Consider the following 22113-nt stretch of genomic DNA (forward strand, 5'->3'; position numbering starts at 1 on the left):
TCTCCTATGCAGAGCTCCCTTCTGAAAGTCAGGCAGAGAAATGCATAAAATATTGATGAATGTAATCTTACTGTGCAAATGAAGTTCAGGTCCGTCACATTAGCTACTGATTTCAGTGGTTATGTCCTCCTGACAGGATGACTTGTGGTGGCTGGTGACATTAAGAACTAACCACATTGCAGAGCAGAAAATAAAGCGCCCAGCCCTGGAAGGAAATAACTATATAAAAATTGGCTTTTTATATGATTAAAAAAAAATTACAAAATATTGCTGAAAACAAGAGATATTTAGGCTTGAAGAATGTAGAAACTGTGGCAGTAGTGAGATATAACACTTTCTGTACAACAGAGAAGCAAATGTTGCCGGAAACACCATAGAAACCCTGCGCGCAGTGGGACCATCCAGCTTTAACCATGCTCCTGGAAATGGATGGTAGCTTACGAGGGCCATCTGTACTCTTGGTGGCGCTTAGAGAGCTTGATCTGCAGCTCCTGAGACCTAAATTATTTTAACGCAGCCTGTTGGGTGCTCCTTATCTTGTAACAGCAGTGGTGGTGGTGTGGCCCGTGGTCTTTTGCCACAGTCTTTGTTAGAGTGAGAGCCTGGCTACCCTGTCTGACAGCTTTTCGGCACATTGTTTATGCGTCAAGCTTAGAAGCAGAGGACTGTGGATCCATAATCACACTGACAAATCCTACTGCTGCTTTTGGCATGTCCTTCAACCCATCCCTGCCTCAGTTTCCCAGTAACTAATGGGGGCACAATATTATTTTAGTTATCTGTCTTTCTGTCTATCATCTATCTTTAGAATGTCTCCCGAGGATTAGTTTGTCAATATTTATAGAAGCTTTTGAAAGCACTATTACTGCTGTGTGCTCCCATCAGTAATAAATATCAGGTTGGAGCTTGACCTGTTGTAAGCTTTTAAGCAATAATATTGGTTGAAAATCCTTTTTGTCGTTTACAAGACATTACTATTTTAAAAGTCTTGGTGGTATGGCGATGTTAGCCAACAAGTGTAGGTCCTGGAGGAAAGTTTCTGTTGCCTGGTCAGGAGCATTCATATTGAGACAGTTCTTCCTTTCATGTATGTGATACATTGAAATACTTTCAGTTGGCTTTACCCACTTCATTTATCTCATGCAGCAGAACAGAGATGATATCTGCGAAATAAAGTGCCTTTCTTCCCTCCCTTACTTTGCTTCCCATGCCGTTATCTCAGAAGCTCGTATTTGCGATGCTGTTTCGATGACGTATAGAAACCAGGTGCAGAAACCAGGTTTCCAAGGAAAGGAGAGATTTTTGTCCTAGTGCTGCTGATATGGGATGTGCTTCTGTCATGTAACGATTGTGGTGGGCTATGAAGGGTTCTTGAAGGAACCACTTGGAACTCTCCTGGATTAAAAAAACCCACAACACAACAAACAGTGTGTTTTGTTGTTAGCTTTTTTGTTTTTTCTTCTGGGAACATACTTCACTTTGAAGGCTGCATCCAAATGTTACAACTTGCTAGAACTTCATGGGAGTTGCAGTTGTGGTCTGTGCCTGGCCCTTCCTTGGTGAATCAGGCAGCCACAGAAGACTCCTAGATCTAGAATCAGGAAATCCCTTCCTAAGTTAAAAGCAGGTGCAGAAGACTGGCTAATATTTCAGTGCATGGTTAGTTAGCAAGAATTGAGAAGTACGCAAAGCAATCAGTTTGCCATCCTGACGCTTGCTGTATAATGGTCCATTACTGCAGCTTATAGTATTGTGTTGTGTAATATCCTTGCCATGGTATCGTGAGGTTTGGGGGAAGGGAAAGTGGATTCATGCAGTCTTGTAGCATTGGTGACAGTGGCATTCTGGCTCTGCAGGCTTGCGGAAGGTCATGGTCCGTGCCCATCGGCAGGCTTGGTGCTGGCAGGATGAATGGTATGGGCTCACCATTGAGGATATCCGGCAGCTGGAGAAGGAGGCACAGCTTATGTTGGCTCAGAAGATGGCCCAGTTCTGCAGTGAAAATGATACTGAGCAGCATGGAGGCAAAGATACTCCTGGTGAAAAGGATGTTGAAGCCAAAACAGTTTCACCTGTTGACACAGAGGATGTCACTGGTAACAGCGAAACAACCTCTGGAAAATCACTTACCAAGCAATGGTCCACCTCTTCCAAGTCCTCACGATCTTCAAAGAGAGGAGGTAAGATGCTGATGATGACTTGCTCTTCCGAGCTGCATGGAGGTTGAGCTTTTGGTAGATATGACAACTTTGGGGCATTGCATATTTCTTCTGTAGGTTCTTTTGACTCACAGACCTTCTCAGCTGCTGTCGGAGGCTCAGTCTGCTTGGGTGACCTGTTATCAGTTAGGGAATGTTTCTGGTCATCCCATAACTGTGACTCGGTGGCACATGGCAGAATTCTTGCCTATCTCAAAAGCAGAGTAATTATGAAAAAAACAGGAGAAGAGCAGGCAGCCACTGGGTAGTAGTGTGAGGTCTCAGAAGAAGACAGTGCTGAGAGAGTTAGTCCCTGTTACCCAAGGGCCATTGGTGGCTTTTAAAAGCCCTAGTCCTTCAGAAGTGCTCTCCGTCTTGGTTGCTGTGTAAAGAAACCAACTCTGCTGTGGGTTTCTCTTAACTGCCTCTTGTTTTCCAGAAGGTAGGTACAGCCGGCAGTGGTTATAAGTTATCACATGCCATTCATTTCAAAAGTGGGAGTTTGGCTCCATGGGTGCTGTGGTGTAGCTCACGCAGTGAAGATTCCCCATCAGAGGAAATTAAGGCAGGTACCCCCAAAAAAGTGGGTAGGGGCTGCTGCCTTCCACTGGTCACGATGTGCAATGCAGAAACCAAACCTTACAGCCTGCAATTAGGTGGGACCATGGATTGCATTTATATTCCCTTTTAAATACCATTCAGCAAGCTTTCAGGATTTTGCTGTTAGAACCTTTAAGGAGACCCTGTAAGGACTCAGCTTTGAGTCCTGAATGTTGTCATGCACCTCTCCCTGGCAGTCACCTTTTTTTTTTTCTGCATTAAACTCTCCCCTTCCTCACACTGTTTTGTACAAAGAGATGAGCTCTTAGCGAGTTACAGGCAAAAGGCTTGAACCCTCAGCAACTCCCTCTCCATTTAGCCAGGCGCAACTGATAGCTGGGTGAAAGCTGTCACAGCAAGAGGGAAAAAAAATTGTGATTTTTCTGAAAACCCCAAGGGGCAGCATTTCTTTCAGTGACAGTGGAAGGGGACATGTGTGTGAGTGAAGCTTCTCCATCTCTTATTTGCGCTAAATATTGAGTTGAATCTCCATTTTTATTTACCACTCCGTCACTGATTTCGTCTCTGGGTGGACAAGAGATGAGCGGTAGTTTTACCTTGCGATGACTCACTGGAGTAAGCCCCAGGGAAGAACCTGCCAGATGCTTCGTGAATTGTTGGATAAAGATAAAAGTGCTGGCTACTTTGGTTGCACCAGGATTTTATATCGATATGCCTGTCTCTCACTATGCTCTTTGTTACAAACCCCCTCTTCCAGTGCTGACATGTTCATTGGAAGCTGTAGTTTTCAGACTTCTTAGGATTTTGCTTGGAGGTTTTCACTGCTAGCAAAACATGAATTTCTTTTAAACTGCAGAATGTCTCAGCTTTTACAAGAAAAAATAATGAAAGAAATGAATTGTGATGTTCTGGGAAGTGCGTCGTGCAGATATTTTAATCCTTCTTCATATATTAATGTATAGAAGCAAGGAGGGCTGTCTCCATTTACTGCTACTTCCAGCTGAAAAAGCAGTGCTTTTTCTCCAGAAGATCTCGATCCTTCCTATACCATCTGAATGAGACCTCTGGTGATAGCAGGACCCTTGTCGCCATCCCATATGTTATTACATGCTCTATTTTTAGCAACTATTATGCGAGTGCCTTGACGTCACTCCAGCGTGAATTAGCTCGGCTTGGCCAACCTCCTTGCTTGCTGCTCCCGAAGGGATGGGCGAGGGGATAGTTGGAGGATGCAGAGCCGGTGCTGAGCTGCAGTTAGATGACTCTGCACAGGGCCTCCATCCTCGTTCCATGTGACAACTGGGTAGTAAAATTAGAAGAATTTGACTTATAAATTTAACACTGTTACAACAATAGCCTGAAATGGCTTTTGCAGCTGTCACAGTAACCAGAGCCTTTCACCATCTTTGTATATGCTAAACGAGAATTTGTCAGACTCCTTAGGTTTTTGCTGTGTTAGGTGGCTGCTGTAAGTGCTTTGTGTGCACTATGACATGCAAGAGCTGTCAGAAAGAGGGAAGAAACCCTCTCTCCTCATTTTCTGAGCAGCGCTCCCTTCAATCACGCACCTGTTCTGTAACAGATTCAGCCACGAAGAATTCAGGATGAATAATTGCTAAATTATGTCTGATAAGAAAAAGGGAAAAAAGGTGTAATACAAATATTTTCAGCGCAGGGAACTCTGGAGGGGAAAACGAAAGCGAGCAGGTAGGTGTATGTGAGAACAGGAGGGTTGACAGGAACCAAAAGGACAGTTGGGTTTTCTCCTCACTCCGCCAGGGCAGCCACACAGACAGCTCCATATGAAGTAGTCGGATAGCATGTTGTTTAAATCATTCAAGTTTAAAGTTTAAATAGATCTCTAATCCAATTTGTGTGGAAGCAATTTCCTTCCAGAAAACAGATTATTTCTGTCCAGGCTGCTCTGCTTAGCTACCCACCCGAAAGTTAACAAAGCAGAGGCACGGTTTGTGTGCTGATTAGAGGCATGAAGAAAGCCTCCAATCTCTCTGCTTCCTTCCTAATTGCAAACTTTAAAACCCAGCTGATTTTGCACGTCCTACTAACAATTATAAATAGCTGCCATTCGAAATAGCATAAGAGTGATACAAACAGCTTGCTTTAATGTAGCATCTTGCTGGCAGGTTCTAACAACAGTAAACAAAATGGGATCTGTAAAGCAGTACATTATCACACCGGCATCATCGAGGTTTTGTGGTTTTGATATTGCTGCAGTGAATTTTCATAAAGAATACACAACTGTTCCTCCAGCAAAATTCATGTTGGGAACTCTCCGTCTTGTCGCTGTAGCGTATCACATAAGGCTTTTTTATTTTTTCCAGCAAGTCCGTCACGCCATAGTATCTCTGAGTGGAGGATGCAGAGCATTGCCAGAGATTCAGATGACAGCTCAGATGATGAATTCTTTGATGCATATGGTATGTGGAGCCATTGTTTGTTTCCTGAAATGGTGGGGTAAGAGAACGGAAGGTATATGAAGGTGGGGAGTGAGCAGGGAAAGAAGCAAGACTTTTCTTGCTTTGTTTGAAATCTGTTTCTTTCTAACCAAGATACATGCACCTTCAGTGCAGCTGATTCAAGCCTCCTCAGCATCATCCAGCAGACTCTTGCATTAAACACAGCAACATTTTAGATTCAGTGTGATCTATCTGAAGGGGTCTTGAACAGTCTTAACCTTTGGAGCTGTATTTTTTTTGGTGCTAATGAGTGTGGGTAAAATTCAGTGATACTAACTGGACTGTGGGTGTGTCCTAATGATTCTGGTTCAGTATTACAGATTATTTTTCTAAGATGTTTTTTAATCAGTAGGAAGTGTGATTAATTATCCTGTCTGGGCCTGAAGAGACCTAAGTTTGCCTTTATTAACCGCCTACTCTCCATACCAAGAACTACAATAGGAAATGCAACAACATACTTCAAATTAATCAGTGCTGATTCCAGAATTCTTAAAGTAATTTTGACTGTCCATATTCAGAGAAAGCTGTGCTGTTTTTTTTACCTCTATGCATGTGTGTGTGAAGGAGCTTTGTTCCACTGCACTCTTTTTATATATCGTACTTAATGCTTTGTTAAGCCTGAAAGGCTCCGTTGTTACTGACAACAGATGGACTCTTCTCTTGGCTTGTAATGCTAATCTAAGTTAGATGCACGGTGTGTGCTGATGAAGTTGGTGACCTTTCTGTGAAATGAAATTGTTAGAAGGTGATGCCCCAGTTTTTTAAAGCAGGATTGCACTAACGTTCAGCTAAAATTTAGTTGTAAAAAAGGAGTAGTAACGTGTTCTAGAAGAGTTCTCACATCAAGTATTTAGGTATAGGTCTCAAATTCTGGGTTAGGAAGTGGCATGCTACTGCAAAAGAGTAACTTGATTAAATGGCCATGTTGCCTGAAAGTCGGGGAATGGGTGTGTCTCTTGCCTGGAAAGAAAAGGGGCAACTTGATTTAAGTGTCCCTATTTGTTAACTTTTGTAGGATCTACAAAAAACTATGTAAGGGATTTATTGTAGCAATATACATACCAGAAAAGAGGAGTGAGTCATCAAAACAACATCATTGCTCTCCACTATAATTTTTACCTTTTTAATTACTTAGCAATAAAATTGAGATAGAGGAAGTTCTGCCTGGGATCTGGGCCCCTGGGGAGTCCCTGACATGCTCCTAAAAGGCCTAGGAAGGAGGTTTAACACAATGAGCCTTGTGCCACCGTTGGTATTGGCACCTCTGTTGCAATAATTTGAGGAGCTTGCTGACAGAAAAAGCAGCTCCTCTTTTACTAGCACACAGCCTGTCTCCATCTACGTACAGATTGTCCTCTGCAGTCCATGCAATTAGGTTTGAAAAATCTGCTTAGTCTGATGGGGTTTTGGCTTATGAGTTGAAGCTTTGATGCGTGTTCAACACAGCTTTCTCTTTGGGTGTGACCTCTCGTTGCCCCTTGGCTGCCAGATGACCCACCCCAGCTCTGGGTTTGTGAGCAGGGATGAAGCACTGCTTGCAGCTCATCCTGCAGGGAGACTTGTGGGGTCGGTACCATGGGAACTGGCACAGATCAGGATGTGAGTCAACACCAAGCAGAGTTCCTCAGAAGTGCTTCCCATGTATACACACATATTTCCTCACAGTGCAGTGGGCGTAATGTGAGCCCAAGAAAATTTCTTGTCATGGGCTTCCCACTCATCCTCATTCACTAATGTATTCTGGTAAAGATAGTTACAAATGCGGTAATATCTAATATCTATCCTGTAATACATGCTGATAACGAGAGTAATATCCTGTTCTGTGATCACTTGAGCAGCAATAAAGGCTGTAACTAAGCCTTTCAAGGAAATAAGTTTAATATTTAGATTAAGTTACTGGAGGAGCTTTGAGTGCAATCTTCATCTTAATTATGTGCCAGCTTGTATGTTGTATGCTTGTGCTTTCCACTTGTTTTGGACAGGTAGCTCCACGCTCCCTTGTGCAAAGAAATGTTTTTGGTTTGTTTTTTTTCCATAGCTGGAAAAGGAAATGGCATGCTGATGCAAAGTTTCCAGGTCACTCTCTTTTTATGGTCAAAGTGTAAATAGAACTTCCTAAAACGTTTTTGATTGGCTCTCCACTTAGTCTCCTTCATGTAGGTTTTTAAGCTATGGCACAGATTTGCTGAAAAGGTGTATATATTTCATAATCTTTTTGTTTCCCATCCTAGAATTCTTCTAACTAATTATTTTCTTAGTACCTGTACATCAACAAGAAAGAGGGAATCCTTATCTGGGACTCTGAAGGTTACAGCTTTTTGATCTTCAGGACATCTGTAATTACTGCTGTTATTATGTTTATAACTCTTTATTAAATCTACAATCCCCAAATTTTCAGGAAAAAAATAATAAGCACAGAACAATAAATAAATTAGAAAGCGCTTAACCTCTGTAGCAGTAACAGATACATCCCCAATGTAAAAAAAAAAAGAAAAGAAGAAGGAATTAAAAAAAAGGAACACACCCATACCAAAGGCATCTTCATAAGACTTGAATTGCCATTGTTTGGTTTCCTGTGGGTTCAAGTGGGAGTGCCAGGGCTCTGTTTCTATCCCAGGAACCTGGGATAGGATTAAGCAGCAAGTGTGAAGGCTGCAGGGTGCCCTGCCCAGCTAGTGCTGGGTCTGTGCTCTCACCTGGTAAAGCCATAGGGCTGCAGCTGGCTCAGAGGACTTCTGGTTTGACATGAATGTTTCTGTGAGCCCTTTTTCTGCTCCAAGTTGGCCACCCTGTGTTCAGGTTTGGGCTGAGACTGAGCTCAGCCTTTTGTGGGGCAAGTTCCAATGTGTTGGATAACCTGACCCAGGCCAGTAGGTGTGAAGGAGGATGTGTGGGGTGTCCAGCAGAAGCACTGGGATGAATTCGTACAGTGCTACGGCTGTGAATGGCCTGTTTAGGGATGCTTCAGCAAAGCTCTGCTGCAGATTTCCCTGTTGATGTACGAGCTAAGGCCTGTAGACAGGCAAGGCTGGATTCCTGCCTGAGTCACGCTTTCACTGCAGTCAATTAGGGCTCTGCAGGCCAACACCATGTGGTGTGGGCACAAAGCATCAGTCCGCCTTCCAGTGTCACTCACCTGTCCTTTCTCTCCTAACCTAGCATAGCTCCTCTGATGTCTGCTGTAGAGCAAGGCTATTAATCTTTGTTGTGTTGGATACCGCTGTGGGATGTTTTATAGGATCTCTCATTTATATGGCTCTCCCTTTTACTTAAACTTATAGGAACATAGTATCTTGGGACCCTTATTCTTTATCAGCTGTAGTTGAACTGGGCCAGGGATGTGGAATATCCTGAGATAGGAAGGAAATGGCAGACACATGCACTCAGTGTGATCAAACAAGTCTCATCTCTTAAGGAAATCAGGCTAAAGATAGCTGTGGAATTCATGTTTCCTGTATTACTCGTGCTTTTTTAGGTATTCAGTCACATTAACAATAGCGGTCCTTGTCACTTCTTCCCCAAAAGACATCACACAGCTTTCAAACAGGTCTTGGAGGATCCCAGCAGCAAATGTTGCTTTGTCCTCTTCTTTGTACCAGAGCAATTCTGACTGCTTTGACATCATCAGAAAGTATGGCAAGAAATGGTAGCATTAAAAATCCATGTTATTTTTTCCACACTTGAGGAGTTTTGTTTCTATATAACAAAAGCTGGTAATGTATCATGTTTTATTTTTTTTTGTTTCTATATAACAAAAGCTGATAATGTATTGTGTATCATTATTACTTGAGCCATCCAAACGTTTATAAGATTGCATAGAATTATGGGGCTTTACATTTACTTCAAATTCTATTCTGTGCTCTTGCCTATAACCATATTTGTGTTTGTGTGTGACTCTCAAAATTTCTGTTTTTTACAGAGGACTTGTCTGACAATGAGGAAATGTTCCCAAAAGAAATAACCAAATGGAGTTCCAATGATCTGATGGATAAAATTGAAACCCCAGAATGTGATGATGTCCAGGGTAATTTTTTTTAAGTAAAACCTGCATGTGATATTTTACAGTATTTCCAGGTGATTGTTACAGCTGTGTTCTGAAAAAGGGAAAACTTGTTATCCTCATATCACAAAAGGAGAAACTGAGGCAGAGCTTAAAAATTACTGTCTGGTGCTGCTGAAAAAGAATTGCCCAGTGGGAGTTGGGATAGCTCTTGATTCTCATTTATTTTCCGCGTTGGTTAGACTCCTTTGTACGACAGCTGCGATACCCTTGTATAATGAGGAAATATTCCAAATCTGTCTTGAATAACTTGAATTTCTCCTGGCTCTTCTTTCCTCTTGCTCCATCCTTTGTTCTTGTCTGTATCTCTTTCAGTTCTATTTTGTGCTCATCATTCTGAAATTCTGAAAGGAGGTGAGCTAGATCAATTCATGTAGCAGCGCAATGGAAGATAACACTTTTTGGTGTCCCGTTGCTCTGTCACAGACGTATGAACGCATCAGATCTCTGCTTCCCTAGCATAGCTCAAGCGATTCCTTTTATTTTCCCATAAGCCATTCATTTCTGACAGTTGTGCAGGGATTTTCCATTGTTGTCATCCTTAATAAAGCAAGGATACTGGGTCACTGTCATGAGAGAAGAGCTTGCTAATGTTCTCGGCAGTTGCTGAGGTTATGAGAAATTGCTGGAATATAAGTGACCCACCATTGCCCAGGCATCTCAGGTGGAGGGAGGTTGGAAAGGAGAGGATAATTTAATGAAATAATTGAGGAAATGTGAGGCAAAAGAGACTGAGAGATATTGGCACAAACAGCGTCTTTATGGAAGAGTATCTTTTCCAAAAAGCATTTTGCAGTGATGACGTTTTAAACCTCTGTGCTTCCAGGTGACTTGTATCATGAGACATCTGCAGAGTACCATGTTGACTCCAGCATGGAGAGGCTGAGCATCATTGAAGTAAGTGCTTTGGTTTCTTGTAAAGTGGTCCTTTGTCACTGGAACGTGTCTGTGTGGAGTAAACAGCTCCCTTTGCAAGCAGCGTGTGTGTCATTGGGAGCCACACCAGCATGCTGTGTGCTTCAGGGCTAGGTTTAAGGAATTACTTCACTCATCTTTTGAACATCATATAGAAAGTGCTCTGTAGTTTTGCAGGCAGTATCAGGTGTCCAGCTGGAAAAAAAAACCACTAATCCTGGAGGGAAAACTGCTGCCTGAGGCTCTGCTGGGTAGAGCTATCCCGCTAATGCCAAGTGAGCTAGCCTGGACATAGGAGCCCGAGAAACATGTTACTGCAGCACCAAAGTGTAGGCTGCAAATAGTCCAAGCGGCATTGTCAGCCTGCTCTTTAGAGTTGCTTGAGTCTGGTTTGGAAATCAGGCATAGCATAGCCTCTACCTGCACTCTGGATAAAATAATAAATAAATAATAACTCCTCCCTGGCTTTCTGGACTTTGCAGTTCAGTGTCCTCATGAGACAGTGCATCTTGAAGTGGCTGTATTCATCCTGCCCTCCAAGCATCCACCTGTATGTGCTGCAGAGATGATGTGACTGCTCGCAGAGTGCCTAAGTTAGATCTGGTCTAAGACCACAAGTGTGGTTTCAATATTGCCTGGTGTGCCAGGCTGCAAGTTCATGGTGATTTGGCTTTCTCATGATAGACTGAGAGCTGAGGGGCCATGAGGAGAGTGGGTGGCTGAGAACAGGAACAGCTCTAGTCACCTCAAGATAAGTTTTCTCTTAGAGCTCATGATGGTGTGAAGAACTTTTCTTCAGAGGCCTGTACAAACTCAACTCCCTCCCATTTCTGCCTTCATTTTAGAAAAAGAACAGGCTTCGAAGTGAGATCAAAAAGACAGCTATTTGTAGTTGTTCACAAACAGTCTACTAAAATAGTAGGAAATTCCTAGGCACTGTGGCAGTGATTTTTAGGTTAAGAGCCTACTTAAAGGTAGTTTCAGGAATCGAGCTTCTTAAAGAGACTCCAGATCTTACAGGGAAATTCTAAATAGCTACCTCCACCCATAAACTCGTCAGTCATTGCTTGCATGTTCCTCTCTTCCTTCAAGAGCAGAGGTTAATGAGCTGAAAGGGAAAGGCGCCTCCAATGACTGCTGATAAAGCTCTACATGACCTGAGCTTGGTGACTCGTTCTCGAAATGAGCACTTCGAACATCTGAAAGCAAAAGCAGTGCTGAGATGCTGAGGGCACTCCTCCCATACCTCTGGCCAGGCAAACGTTCACCTTGCAGGCACTGTAAACTGGAATCAGAGAAGGTTTAAAAAGCAGGCATTAATACAGTGCTAAATAATTAAAGGACATTCTTATGGAGGAGATCTGGAAAATCTTTATTACCAACTTGGATGTGAGTTATAATGCTTCTGGTGGGCTATGTGTTAAGATAGGCTTTAACATTATCTGGGAAAAAAATAAGCTAGTTGTTAAGTTGGCATTGTGTGCCTTGGCAGCTTACCTCCCACCAGCAGGTTTGTTAGGGGCTCAGTCGCTGCTCAAAGGACAATAGGTGACTAAAGATGGTGAAATGAGAAACATTTGTCAAATGCAAAGTGCCGCTGCCCTCTACGCCTTTTACACCCCCTCCCAATTGCTGTTCCTCTGCCTCAACAGGGAGTTGCCCAGGATGTCTTCAAATGGTGTCTCTGCTAGCACAAGGGATGACACACAGGAGGAAAGATCAGTACCTGCTTTCATGAGTCTTGGATGTGTTTGAATGGGAAATTTGAGTCTGTATGGGACCTGTAAACACTGAAAGCCCTGGTAGTGAATAGATGTTAAAAATAGTTACTGCTCCATTGTGGTATAGTATGTGATCAGTATAAATGGATGCTCTTGTACCTGCTTTGGGGCATCAGGATTGGGCTTACAGCTCCTCTGGTAGGGCACTTAATGACAGCTGGCTCTGGAGTTCAGATGCACTTCTCTCCTTCCCCAAAACTACAGGCTCTCTGTTTAGGTGAGGAATTGATTTAACATGAGTGAATTACTAGGACAGCTGAAATAAAAACCTTTATTGTGTTCATGCAGCAGGCTCCCAGACAGATGTTGGCCAGTCCTTGGGTCACAGGGGTCCTGAAGTTTTTTCTCTTCAGTTCCTATTTTGCAGTGGTATAAGTAAATATAACTTTATAACTGCTGTTGTAGGCAAGCAGGTGCAATGACTGATCTCTTCCTACAACTTCTTTTTCCAGTAACTTGCCACTTGTTGACCTTTTTTATCTTGTTTGCTAATTTTGCTGAATGTTTTACTGCCAACTGCTGCAGCTGAGCTCAGCATCCTGACAGAAAGCAACATTTGTCTTTTATTACTTTATTTTTCCACCCCAACAGACACAAGTAGTGTCTTTACTGCTGCCATGTTTTACCTAGTTACAGTTTTATGTAATTTTTTTACTTTCAGCATTCTTTCTGCTTGGAGCAGTCAGTTACGCTGAGGCTGCCTGTGTGCATTTGTACATACACGTGTTAAGTATGAGACCTGAAAAGAGGACTAAAGTTCTCAGCTGTTTTATCCAGGTGTATCTAAAAACCATTTCCATAAATAAAGCACCTTCCTCCTTGAAGTCAGTTTAGTTTCACATGCACCGACCTGCAGATATTACTCTAAAATTTCATACGTCCTGTGTTTAGAAACCTGATTTTCAGTCTACACTTGTTCAGGATCAGTTTAGACTCCATGTTTCTTGCTCCTCTGTGCTCCCACTTCCACTGCAATTATCGTTGTGTGTGGATAGGGTTTGCCTCAGCCTTCTATCATGGCTAATACGGTTTCTGCTGGAAATATCTTGCTTGACAGATTGTTGTTAGTCTCTTCCCTGACTGGACTTGATGTAGCTACTGCATATGTGGCACTGTATGTGAGCCTGGAGGAGTAAAGGTGATAGAATTTGCATAAAATGCACTCAACCAAATGTAACCTCTTTGTAAAACAAGCCTTTCTACTGTATTCTGTTTCATTCCCACCTAGGATGAATCAGTGCAGCCATTGATGCAGCCAAGTAAAATCCATGTCCTTCTCTTGGTACTCCATGGAGGGAACATCCTGGACTCAGGAGGTGGTGACCAGAGCTCTAAACAAGGGGATGTCAATACCATCACAACAGTGTTTGACACAGTGATGAGGGTACATTACCCAGCTGCTCTTGGACACATTGCCATCAGGCTAGTCCCTTGCCCAGCCATCTGCTCCGAAGCATTTTCGCTGGTGTCCAGGTATGTTCATGCAACTTTGTCATGGAGAGAAACATATAAAATTCCACTCTCGTTTTTTGCATCCCTGAAATGTTCTCTGTGTAGTATTGGAAGCTCTGACCGCGCTTTGAGAATGCACTTATTAATATACTAGCAAGGCATTCAATCTCGGTTTCATACTTAGCTGTGCAGTGAATACAATAACGATGCAGTGAGAGTTCTGAGATTGATTTATTCTAATTAATCCAATAAATACTAATTCCTTGTCTGAGGGTTGTTCTATCAATGTAAGTATGTTGTCCTTGAAGATTTTCGTTTGATGGGAGGGAAAGATTTATTAAGCTCTTATCCATTCACTGTGAAATAAATGACCTTTCTATCTTGAGGCTTTTTTTTTAATGAACCACAGTACTGACTGTAGTGTTTGCAAATGGTTTTCCCCACTCTACATGTTAGACTGAATATTTCCAATATCTCTTGCCCTATCCAGCCTCAGCCCATACAGTTATGACGAAGGCTGCCTGTCCAACAGCCAGGATCACATTCCCCTTGCTGCACTCCCTCTGCTAGCAACATCATCCCCACAGTATCAGGAAGCGGTAGCCACAGTCATTGTCAGAGCCAACCAGGCCTACAGTGAGTTCATCAGATCCCAGGAGGGCACATCATTCAACGGCCAGGTGAGCCAGCGGCTGTTTATAGCCACAATGAAAGGAAGAGCAAGTGAAGCAATTTCCTTCTGAAGCTCTCTTTTCCATTAATCTCGTGGGAGGGATGGAAACACGACAGTGTTGATCTGCAATAAGAAAGTGTTGTGCTTCCATTTCTTTCTTTCTGAGAGAGAGAGATTATTGCTTATGCTCTGCCTTGAACCTTTGGGATTCAAGGCAAAGTCTGAGCTTATGTTCAGAAATGAAGCTATAAAGCTGTGAAGTTAATAGATTTCCAGCATGACACACCTTTACAAATCAGGAATGCTGCTTTTGTTACTAAACATGGTCTCTACTCCCACTGCAAACCAAGGCTATTTAAGCATTCGCATCTTTAAAGGACCTTCAGCATTTTGTGCGGGAGTTGCTGCAGAAGTAGGTTTCTTCTTCGGGATGGCACAGCTGCTGCACCCTGTAGAGGACCATGACTGAGTGCCACACCTCTGTGGGCAAAGTGACTCTCTAACCTCCCGAGGTTTGAGCTGTTGGACTAGCAATCATGTTGCACTGCTATACTGTGGTTTATCCACCATGAGCTTGTTTCCAGCCAGTGCTGTGCCCAGGGACCCAGACAGCCCTCACCTGCCTGGGGGCCTCAGCACTTTATTGTGTCTAGCTGCTCAATACACTTGGAGGCCGGACAGCCTTATCTCCTCCGGGTGTGTGCAGGGAAGCTTGCTTGAAGTAACATTGGCAGCTGTCAAGGAGAGAATCAAGCTTGGTTTTCTGAGGCCGGTGCTAGCATTGTAGTTAGTGTTGCTTTCACTCCGCTCCAGCCAGCTGGTGGGGACAGTCAGAACACCTTAGCTGTGTTTGCTAATGAGAGTCTGAAGGATGTGAGTGGACGTTCATTGTCAGAATAGCTTTACTGATGAAAGCGCTGGGCATCCTGTTACTGCAGTTTTCCTAGGTATAATCTGGCACTCCATTTAACTGTCATCTCTGAACTGAAGTCACGGGGCTTTTCTTTTCCCTCCACCCATGCTTCTGTTATTTTTTTCAGGTGTGCTTGGTAGGGGATTGTGTTGGAGGTATCTTGGGATTTGATGCCTTGTGCTACAGCAATCAGACTGTGTCTGAGAGCCAGAACAGCAGTCGTCGAGGAAGTGTTGTGAGTGTCCAGGTAATGCTGGCTCCCAGTGCCTGCTGGGAATAGGTCTGCTGGCCACAATACCTCCATGGCCCCTGTTTTTAGTAAGGATCTTTTCATGAAACAATGAAGATTCTACTCCTTATCAATGGCAAACCTCATGAGGTGCGTTAACACCCCTTGATGTGAAGCATCATCCTCACCTGCTTTACCCGCACCCTCAGGAAGTGATTTGGTCTGAGTTACTGTATTGCCCTCAACTGGATCTTGGGGTAGATGGGGAAAGGAGAAGGATATAATGTGGGTGTATTCCCAATAGAGCTGTCAGAGTGGTAAATCCTTATATTTCAAATCCCAGGATACTGACCTCCTATCTCCTGGAATAACGGTGAACAACAGCTATTGTTCCAGTGGCTCTAATCTGGAAGCCAGCAGACACCTCAGCAGGAGCAACATTGATATTCCCCATAACAATGGAGAAGATCCAAAGAAGCAGCTGCCACGAAAAAGGAGTGATTCATCAACCTATGAACTGGACACAATAAAGCAGCATCAAGCCTTTCTTTCAAGGTGAGATTTGGAAGGAACAGAACCAGCAATATTCTGGAGCCGAGATTGGTGCATCTGTGAAACTCAAATGTTGCTTTGTTATCCTGTGATAAGCGAGGTTGAGGGAAGTGTTTTAATTTAGATTAGAGGGGTATAGATTTCAGTGCATTGTATGTGTGCAAAAAATTAACAGCACTCCTGCTGAATGGCAGTGAGAGAATCCAGCTGCTCTCCTGCATCTGTATTGCAGTGGCAAGAAGCCCATCATCCTGTTGCTTGACAACCGAGGCAGTCAGGTAACTGCTATTTTGGTATGTTGTGGGATGTAAAAATTGCACGAGGGAAGATGGTGAAGCAGAACTGGCAATCCAGCATTGTATTAATTTCAAAGCATCTGTGAAAGCTGATTTTTGAGTTGTCTGGCCTGTTCTTGGGAAAGGTGGAGGTGAACAGAGTATCCTTTAATCTTGACCTTGTTTAAGTGTGAGACTGAATTGCGGTGCCCTTTTGGATCGCAGGAGCAGGTTTCTCTGTCATGGTGGCAGAATGCTTTGGATGAGAGATCTTGTACCTTAGCTGGTTCGTGGAGTAACCTTCAGCTGCACGTGAGGATTCTTCTGTCTGTGTGACTATTTGGCAAAGCAATCCAAGTCCTCTGTATGGAGCAGGGACAGGGATGGCATTCTCCGCCCTTGCCAGGGCTGCTCTGTTGCATCAAAGTCGTGTTTCAGATTTGTTATTTGCTATTGAAACCCCCATGATCACCTTCCTAAGCTTCTTCAAATGGAGTTCCAGAAACTTATTCCATAACATAACCAATGAGATTTTCGTAACAGCCTGGAGGCTTTTTCTGACTGAATCATCTTCCTCAGCCTGTGGAACTGGATAACCCAGACCTTTTTCTCCTGCAGGGCCAGAGGAACTGCAACATCCTATTAATCCCTCCCCACCCCCGAGGAAGCAATGCCCACCCCCTGAGCAAACATCATTATCTGCATTACAACTGTGCCCAAGGCTGTTTTTTTCTTTTCCTGTGCTGAGCCGAAGGCTTGTCCTACACTTCTGCCCTTCCTTCACTACTTCTTGTTGTTGCCCCAGCACAGGGACTCTGTGTTGTCCTGCCATGTCAGGGGCCCTTTTATAATAGATTCGTATAAGAGAGAACCTATCAAAGTGAATGTCATTGCTACACAGAGATACTATATTCAGAAAGACAGCTGCATTTACAAAAGCCACAATAAGCTGCTCAGCTGTTTCCAGCAGGTTAATAAAAGGCAATCAGTCTCTTGTTTATACCTTATCAAAACAGCCTCCTGTATTACAGGAGAAAATATTAGTTGTGCAAAAATGTGTTCTCTTTCCTCCGTGTTCTTGACCTCTGGGGCATGGACTGAGCTGTGGAAAGCCAGCTGGCATCTTCCTGCAGTTTTACATCTAACCTAGAATAAGTGTGAGACCTGGCATGGCCAAGGGATTGCAGTTTGTTTTTTCAAATAGCTTTGTCCTGGTCCTTCCTGCTCCATTTTCAAAGGATTGTGCCCACTCCCAAGGTAAAGCACTGCTGGGACAGCCTGACGAGGCCTGTCAGTGTTCAGTGCACTCATGGACTCGTGCACCTTTACTTCTTTTAGGGTTATATATATATATCTTAAATTTACCTTTAAACCTTGGGTCAAAAATGAGTCTCTTCCCATGGCTCAGGGAAAGAGCAGTGTGAAGCTGCTGTACAAGCTCTCTCCATGTCTCTCCCCTCCACTCCGTGGTGCAGGTAGGACTCTGATGCAGTGGCTCACCTCTTCCACTCCTGTGTGATGGCAAGACATCACACCTGGCCCTAGACCTGGACCTTGTACCAACAGCTGTCATCGTTGAGACACGCAGTCATCAGCAGGATGCCCTTCGACCTCTGTGTCACTAAGCAGTGATTTTCCCGTATGAAAACCAAGCCCTGATGTGAGGTGGCTTCGTGCAGGAGATTGGCAGAACAGAGCCAAGTTTTCCTAATTGGCTCAGCGCTCAGGCAGCCTGGCATATGGGGGCCTTTCTGTCCATGCCGACTGCAGATTTCAATTTGAGCCAAAGACACTCATTTTTATTCATGTATCAGACCTCCCCACTTCCCTGGGATAATGCCCAGCAAGCCAGAGCAGCATCTGGAGATTACAGTCACGCTTTTTATTTTTGAATTCAGTCCTTCTGCACAACTACATTATTTCTGGCTGTGCTGTACTGGTATTATTGTGAATGAGTTGATTTGCTTCTGAAATCCATAAGCTCTTGTTTAATTAATGCACACAGTGCATCTGCTGCTTTTTAAAGAGAGAACAGAGCACTGTAGGTTGTTTGGAGCATGATGAATTCAGAGTTCCCCTTGGCTCTCATTTCTTTTGATTACTGGGAACTTGATAGTCTTTTTAGCAAAAGGAGAGAAATTGCCCAAGCTGCTTAGTAGTATGAGTGCTCTTGTACTCTTCTGTTCCCCACGAAGAGATTCTGTGGGAAGGTGGGTGGAATACACAAAAAAAAAAACCCTTGCACCTGTCCTGCCCTAAGACATCTGCTGTCAGGATAGTCTTTCCTTTTGTTTTAATCACATTGCTATCACCCTGTCTTTGGCAAAACTGAGCACGTTCTGCATAACTTTGTATTCCTTAGACAGAGCAAACCTAATGTGTTGCAGTCTTGTCAGCTAAAATAATTGTAGCTTCGTTGAAGGTGGCTTGTTTTTAGATGTTATTCAATGTTGCACATCTTGAGGTGTGATCTCAGGGAAGCTCGTTCATGTCGCACGAATGGGAACATGCTCATTTTAGCTGTCACTGCTGTAACCTCCTGTTCCTCTCCCTTTTGCCATCACTGTCTTGACTTTCTATTATGTGTCTGGCATAAATAAGCTTATAAGTATGCTATTTCCCTGTGGTTGGTAACCAGAAGAACAGTGCATGCACGCAGTTTTAGAGAATACTTTACAGTGTGGCCTGAGAAGAAGTCTTTTTAGCATCCATTGAGGGTGGTGTTCACCAGAGGTGCTGTCTCTGGAATAATGTTTTTTGCCAAAGCAGGAAAACCAAGTCAGTGAAACCTATTTTTCTTCCCAAATTTGTGAATATTTGTAGCTGTTGCTTTTTGAATGGGTGTCCCAGAGGAGGAGTATGTGTGAGCAACTGCTCCAGTGCTAAAGAAATGGTGGGGTATGAGCACCCTGTTTCCAGATGGGCAACCAACATGCTGTGTTCAGAAGTGGCTTTGAAAAGCAAATGCTGTTCTGTATTGAGACATGGCAAGTGCTGGTGACCACCTGGGGTTTTGACTTGGCACCACAGAGCTGGCAGGAGACTGTTGAGTTTGCATCATTCCCAACTCCGGGCCAGTAAACCTTTTATCCAACCCAGCTGTTGTGGTATGTCTTTATCCTACATATTTTATAGAACTTGTTCAGATATTTCTTAAACTGTTTGCAAACATGCTGTAAAGTCACTGCTAGTACTCTGTCTTCAATTCTCTGCTTCTAATTTGAATGACGATAACCCAGCAAGGCTGCTGTCTGAGGATGTAGAACCTGGAGAGCTGAAGAAATTACAGCTTATTGGTTTTGGGTCATAACAGAAGAATCTCAGAAACCCTTTTGTGATCCAGTTTATTACCCATCTGTCATTTCGCTGTCTAATCCCAGATCTAGAGAAGAAGCACTGCTTCCTAATTGAGGGTGGATTCCCAGGATTTTTATCTAAGAGGTCTGGTTTTCCTCAGTTTCTAAGCAATACATGAATTTAAATCTCAGTGTGAAGCCTGCAGTGCATGCAGGCTTGATTTTACAAGGAGATCTGACACTTAAAGAGGAGGGGAAAGCTGGACGTGTTTTATGTCATTATTCTTCTTAAGTACATTTACCTGGAGTTGTTGTGCTGGGGTTGAGAAGTAGTTTGGTAATAACTTGACAGATGTGGCTTCATGGGCAGAAGAGGAGTGAGTCCTGGGTGCATGATAAATACAATTTACTATATGGCCACTGAGTTTATTATCCCAAATTCCCACTTCCAGTGAATGCCTTACACATTCATGGAAGCTGTGGTGCAAACTCAGTGTGCAAGGATGTTAGAAATCTTCTTGCAGATTTTGATCTTTCTTTTTCTCTCTCCCGCTTTTTTTTTTTTTCTTTTTCCTTTTCAATCCTATAACATTTATCCACCTACTTCCTCGAGGAAGAAATGGGTAAGCACAGCTTTCCAGAACATTTGAGAATACGGTGATGGAAGGAACTCAAATGTTGACAACTGGAAAGCATAGCAGTAATGTGTGTAATGCAGTAAAACAGTGTAGACCTGATTTTTTCCCTGCTACTCTAGTAATTTTGGCTTGTTGGTTATTTTATCTTGCAAATGACCATCCTACTAACATCAGCCAAGATTTTGACTCCCCAAAGAAAAACCCAAAGATAGAAGGGTGTACATAAACCCACTTGAAGCTTAGTGCAGTCTAAATTATGCCCATGTAATGGGGCAAGTGTTTGAGGGGATGTTTTCCTGGCTAGTAAAACTACAGTAAAACTACAGTACTGAGGCATGGTGTGTTTCTTGGTTCCTTCACTAAAGAGATAGAAATTCACTGTCAATCACTGATCTGGCCTTCAATTATGAAGAAACAGCATGGATAGAATTCTGACTGTATTTTCTGTTCTTGTCCCAGTTTACATTCTAGTGTTCTCAGAAATGACCCAGGATCCAGGCGATCTAGTAGCTCTACTATGTTGGATGGAGGAAATATTGGAAAGTTCGAATTTGAGATCACTGACTTCTTCCTCTTTGGTTCTCCCTTGGGTCTGGTTCTTGCACTGCGAAAAACGGTCATTCCAGCTCTTGACAGTAAGTCCTGATGTAAACTGTTGAGCTCACTTAGTGGATGGTGGAGGCACCTCCTGCTACAAACCCAGCAATCTAATAAGACAAACCGGTAAAACACAAACATTTATCTATAATATTTATTACATTGTAAGGAAGCAGATCACTGTGTGCTGTAGCCAATACTGATCATACAGTTTATTTACAATGTACTTTCAAGCATTAAAACACCGGGCAATTTTTGAGTCTATAAATATTGCAGGAAAATTGTTTCAATTGACTAAATAGGATAATAAGGGAGATGATAAATATTTGGTGCTTTTTTTAACCCAATAGTTGTCTTTTTTGCAGACAAATATTTACAATAACAAATAGCCTTTTGATACTTACGGGTGTTTTTCCTCCATCTTTTTAGTTTTTCAGCTCAGACCATCTTGTCAGCAGGTCTATAACCTGTTCCACCCTGCAGATCCATCTGCTTCACGCCTTGAGCCTCTTCTTGAGAGAAAGTTCTACCTTTTGCCTCCTTTTAATATTCCCCGTTACCAGAGGTTCCCACTGGGTGATGGCAATTCTGCTGTTCTGGGTAAGTCACTTTGGATCTGTATATCCAAACTGTACATGAAATCATCAAAGCAATTGGGAATGACAAGAAAGAGAATTGGCCTTATAATGTTAGCCTTATTCCTGATTTACCAGAAAAGTAATTTTTCTCCAACAAAATCAATGCCTTGTGACACATAGGCCCTTCATTTGTTACACAAAGGCCATCAGCTGCTGAGAGTCATGATGTGGTGACAGGTGAACATTTTACACCCAAGCTGGTGGTTGTGGTTGGAACAAAACGAAACAAATAACTTGGCTGAGTTTAGGACTTTCATGTGTGGAGGGCTTGTGAAGACTGGAAAGAGCAGAATCAATAGTGAGATGATGAGATAATTGGCTTGATTGCAACCTGTGCATTTTCATGGGACAGGCTAGTGCAGATCAGTGGGCTGGTGACAGTGCCTTGCCCTTGCACCTTGCCAATAACACACTGTCTTCCTAGGATTCCTCTGCCATTGGTAGCCTCTTCGCTTGCTCTACCCCAGCTGCAGCAGTAATGAAGTCTAAATTGGCTGTGTGCATGCCCTTTTGTCTTACTAGGTTGCATTTGAAACAACTGTGTCCTGACTGTGCCCTGCCTCAGCTCCCACTACATAAGTGCTAATAAAATAAATTGTATTTCCTACTACTTTCACCTCACTTCTGTGCCTGGACACTCATGGCCTGCTGCCATTTCAGTGCGGGCTCACACTGCAAGGAGCTCTTGGGGAAGATCACCACTGTGCAGAACTAAATTTGACCTTTCCCCTTCACCTAAAGCTTTGGTTCCCTGCAGAGTCAGGGCTATGGGGCAAGAACAACAACTGTACCATATTTTTCCCTTGTTAGGGGTTGTTGGTCGATGGCTACTTAAAGTCAACATTGCAAATAAAAGAC

The 22113-nt window shown here is 43.2% G+C and overlaps 1 protein-coding gene across 13 annotated transcripts in view; it reads left to right on the forward strand.

Moving 5' to 3' along the window:
* PITPNM2 (phosphatidylinositol transfer protein membrane associated 2) overlaps positions 1-22113 on the forward strand; it is a 133529-nt gene that overhangs the window by 93245 nt on the left and 18171 nt on the right. For all 13 annotated transcript variants that reach the window (XM_054082174.1, XM_054082182.1, XM_054082180.1 and 10 more), the window contains 10 exons: positions 1857-2180; positions 5102-5197; positions 9156-9260; positions 10123-10193; positions 13221-13465; positions 13935-14124; positions 15158-15277; positions 15603-15814; positions 20480-20655; positions 21047-21217. In XM_054082174.1, coding sequence (XP_053938149.1) covers positions 1857-2180; positions 5102-5197; positions 9156-9260; positions 10123-10193; positions 13221-13465; positions 13935-14124; positions 15158-15277; positions 15603-15814; positions 20480-20655; positions 21047-21217 — 1710 coding nt within the window. The remainder of the gene's footprint in view (positions 1-1856; positions 2181-5101; positions 5198-9155; positions 9261-10122; positions 10194-13220; positions 13466-13934; positions 14125-15157; positions 15278-15602; positions 15815-20479; positions 20656-21046; positions 21218-22113) is intronic.

This window comes from Cuculus canorus, chromosome 17 (assembly GCF_017976375.1).
Source record: "Cuculus canorus isolate bCucCan1 chromosome 17, bCucCan1.pri, whole genome shotgun sequence".
Classification (NCBI taxonomy): domain Eukaryota; kingdom Metazoa; phylum Chordata; class Aves; order Cuculiformes; family Cuculidae; genus Cuculus; species Cuculus canorus.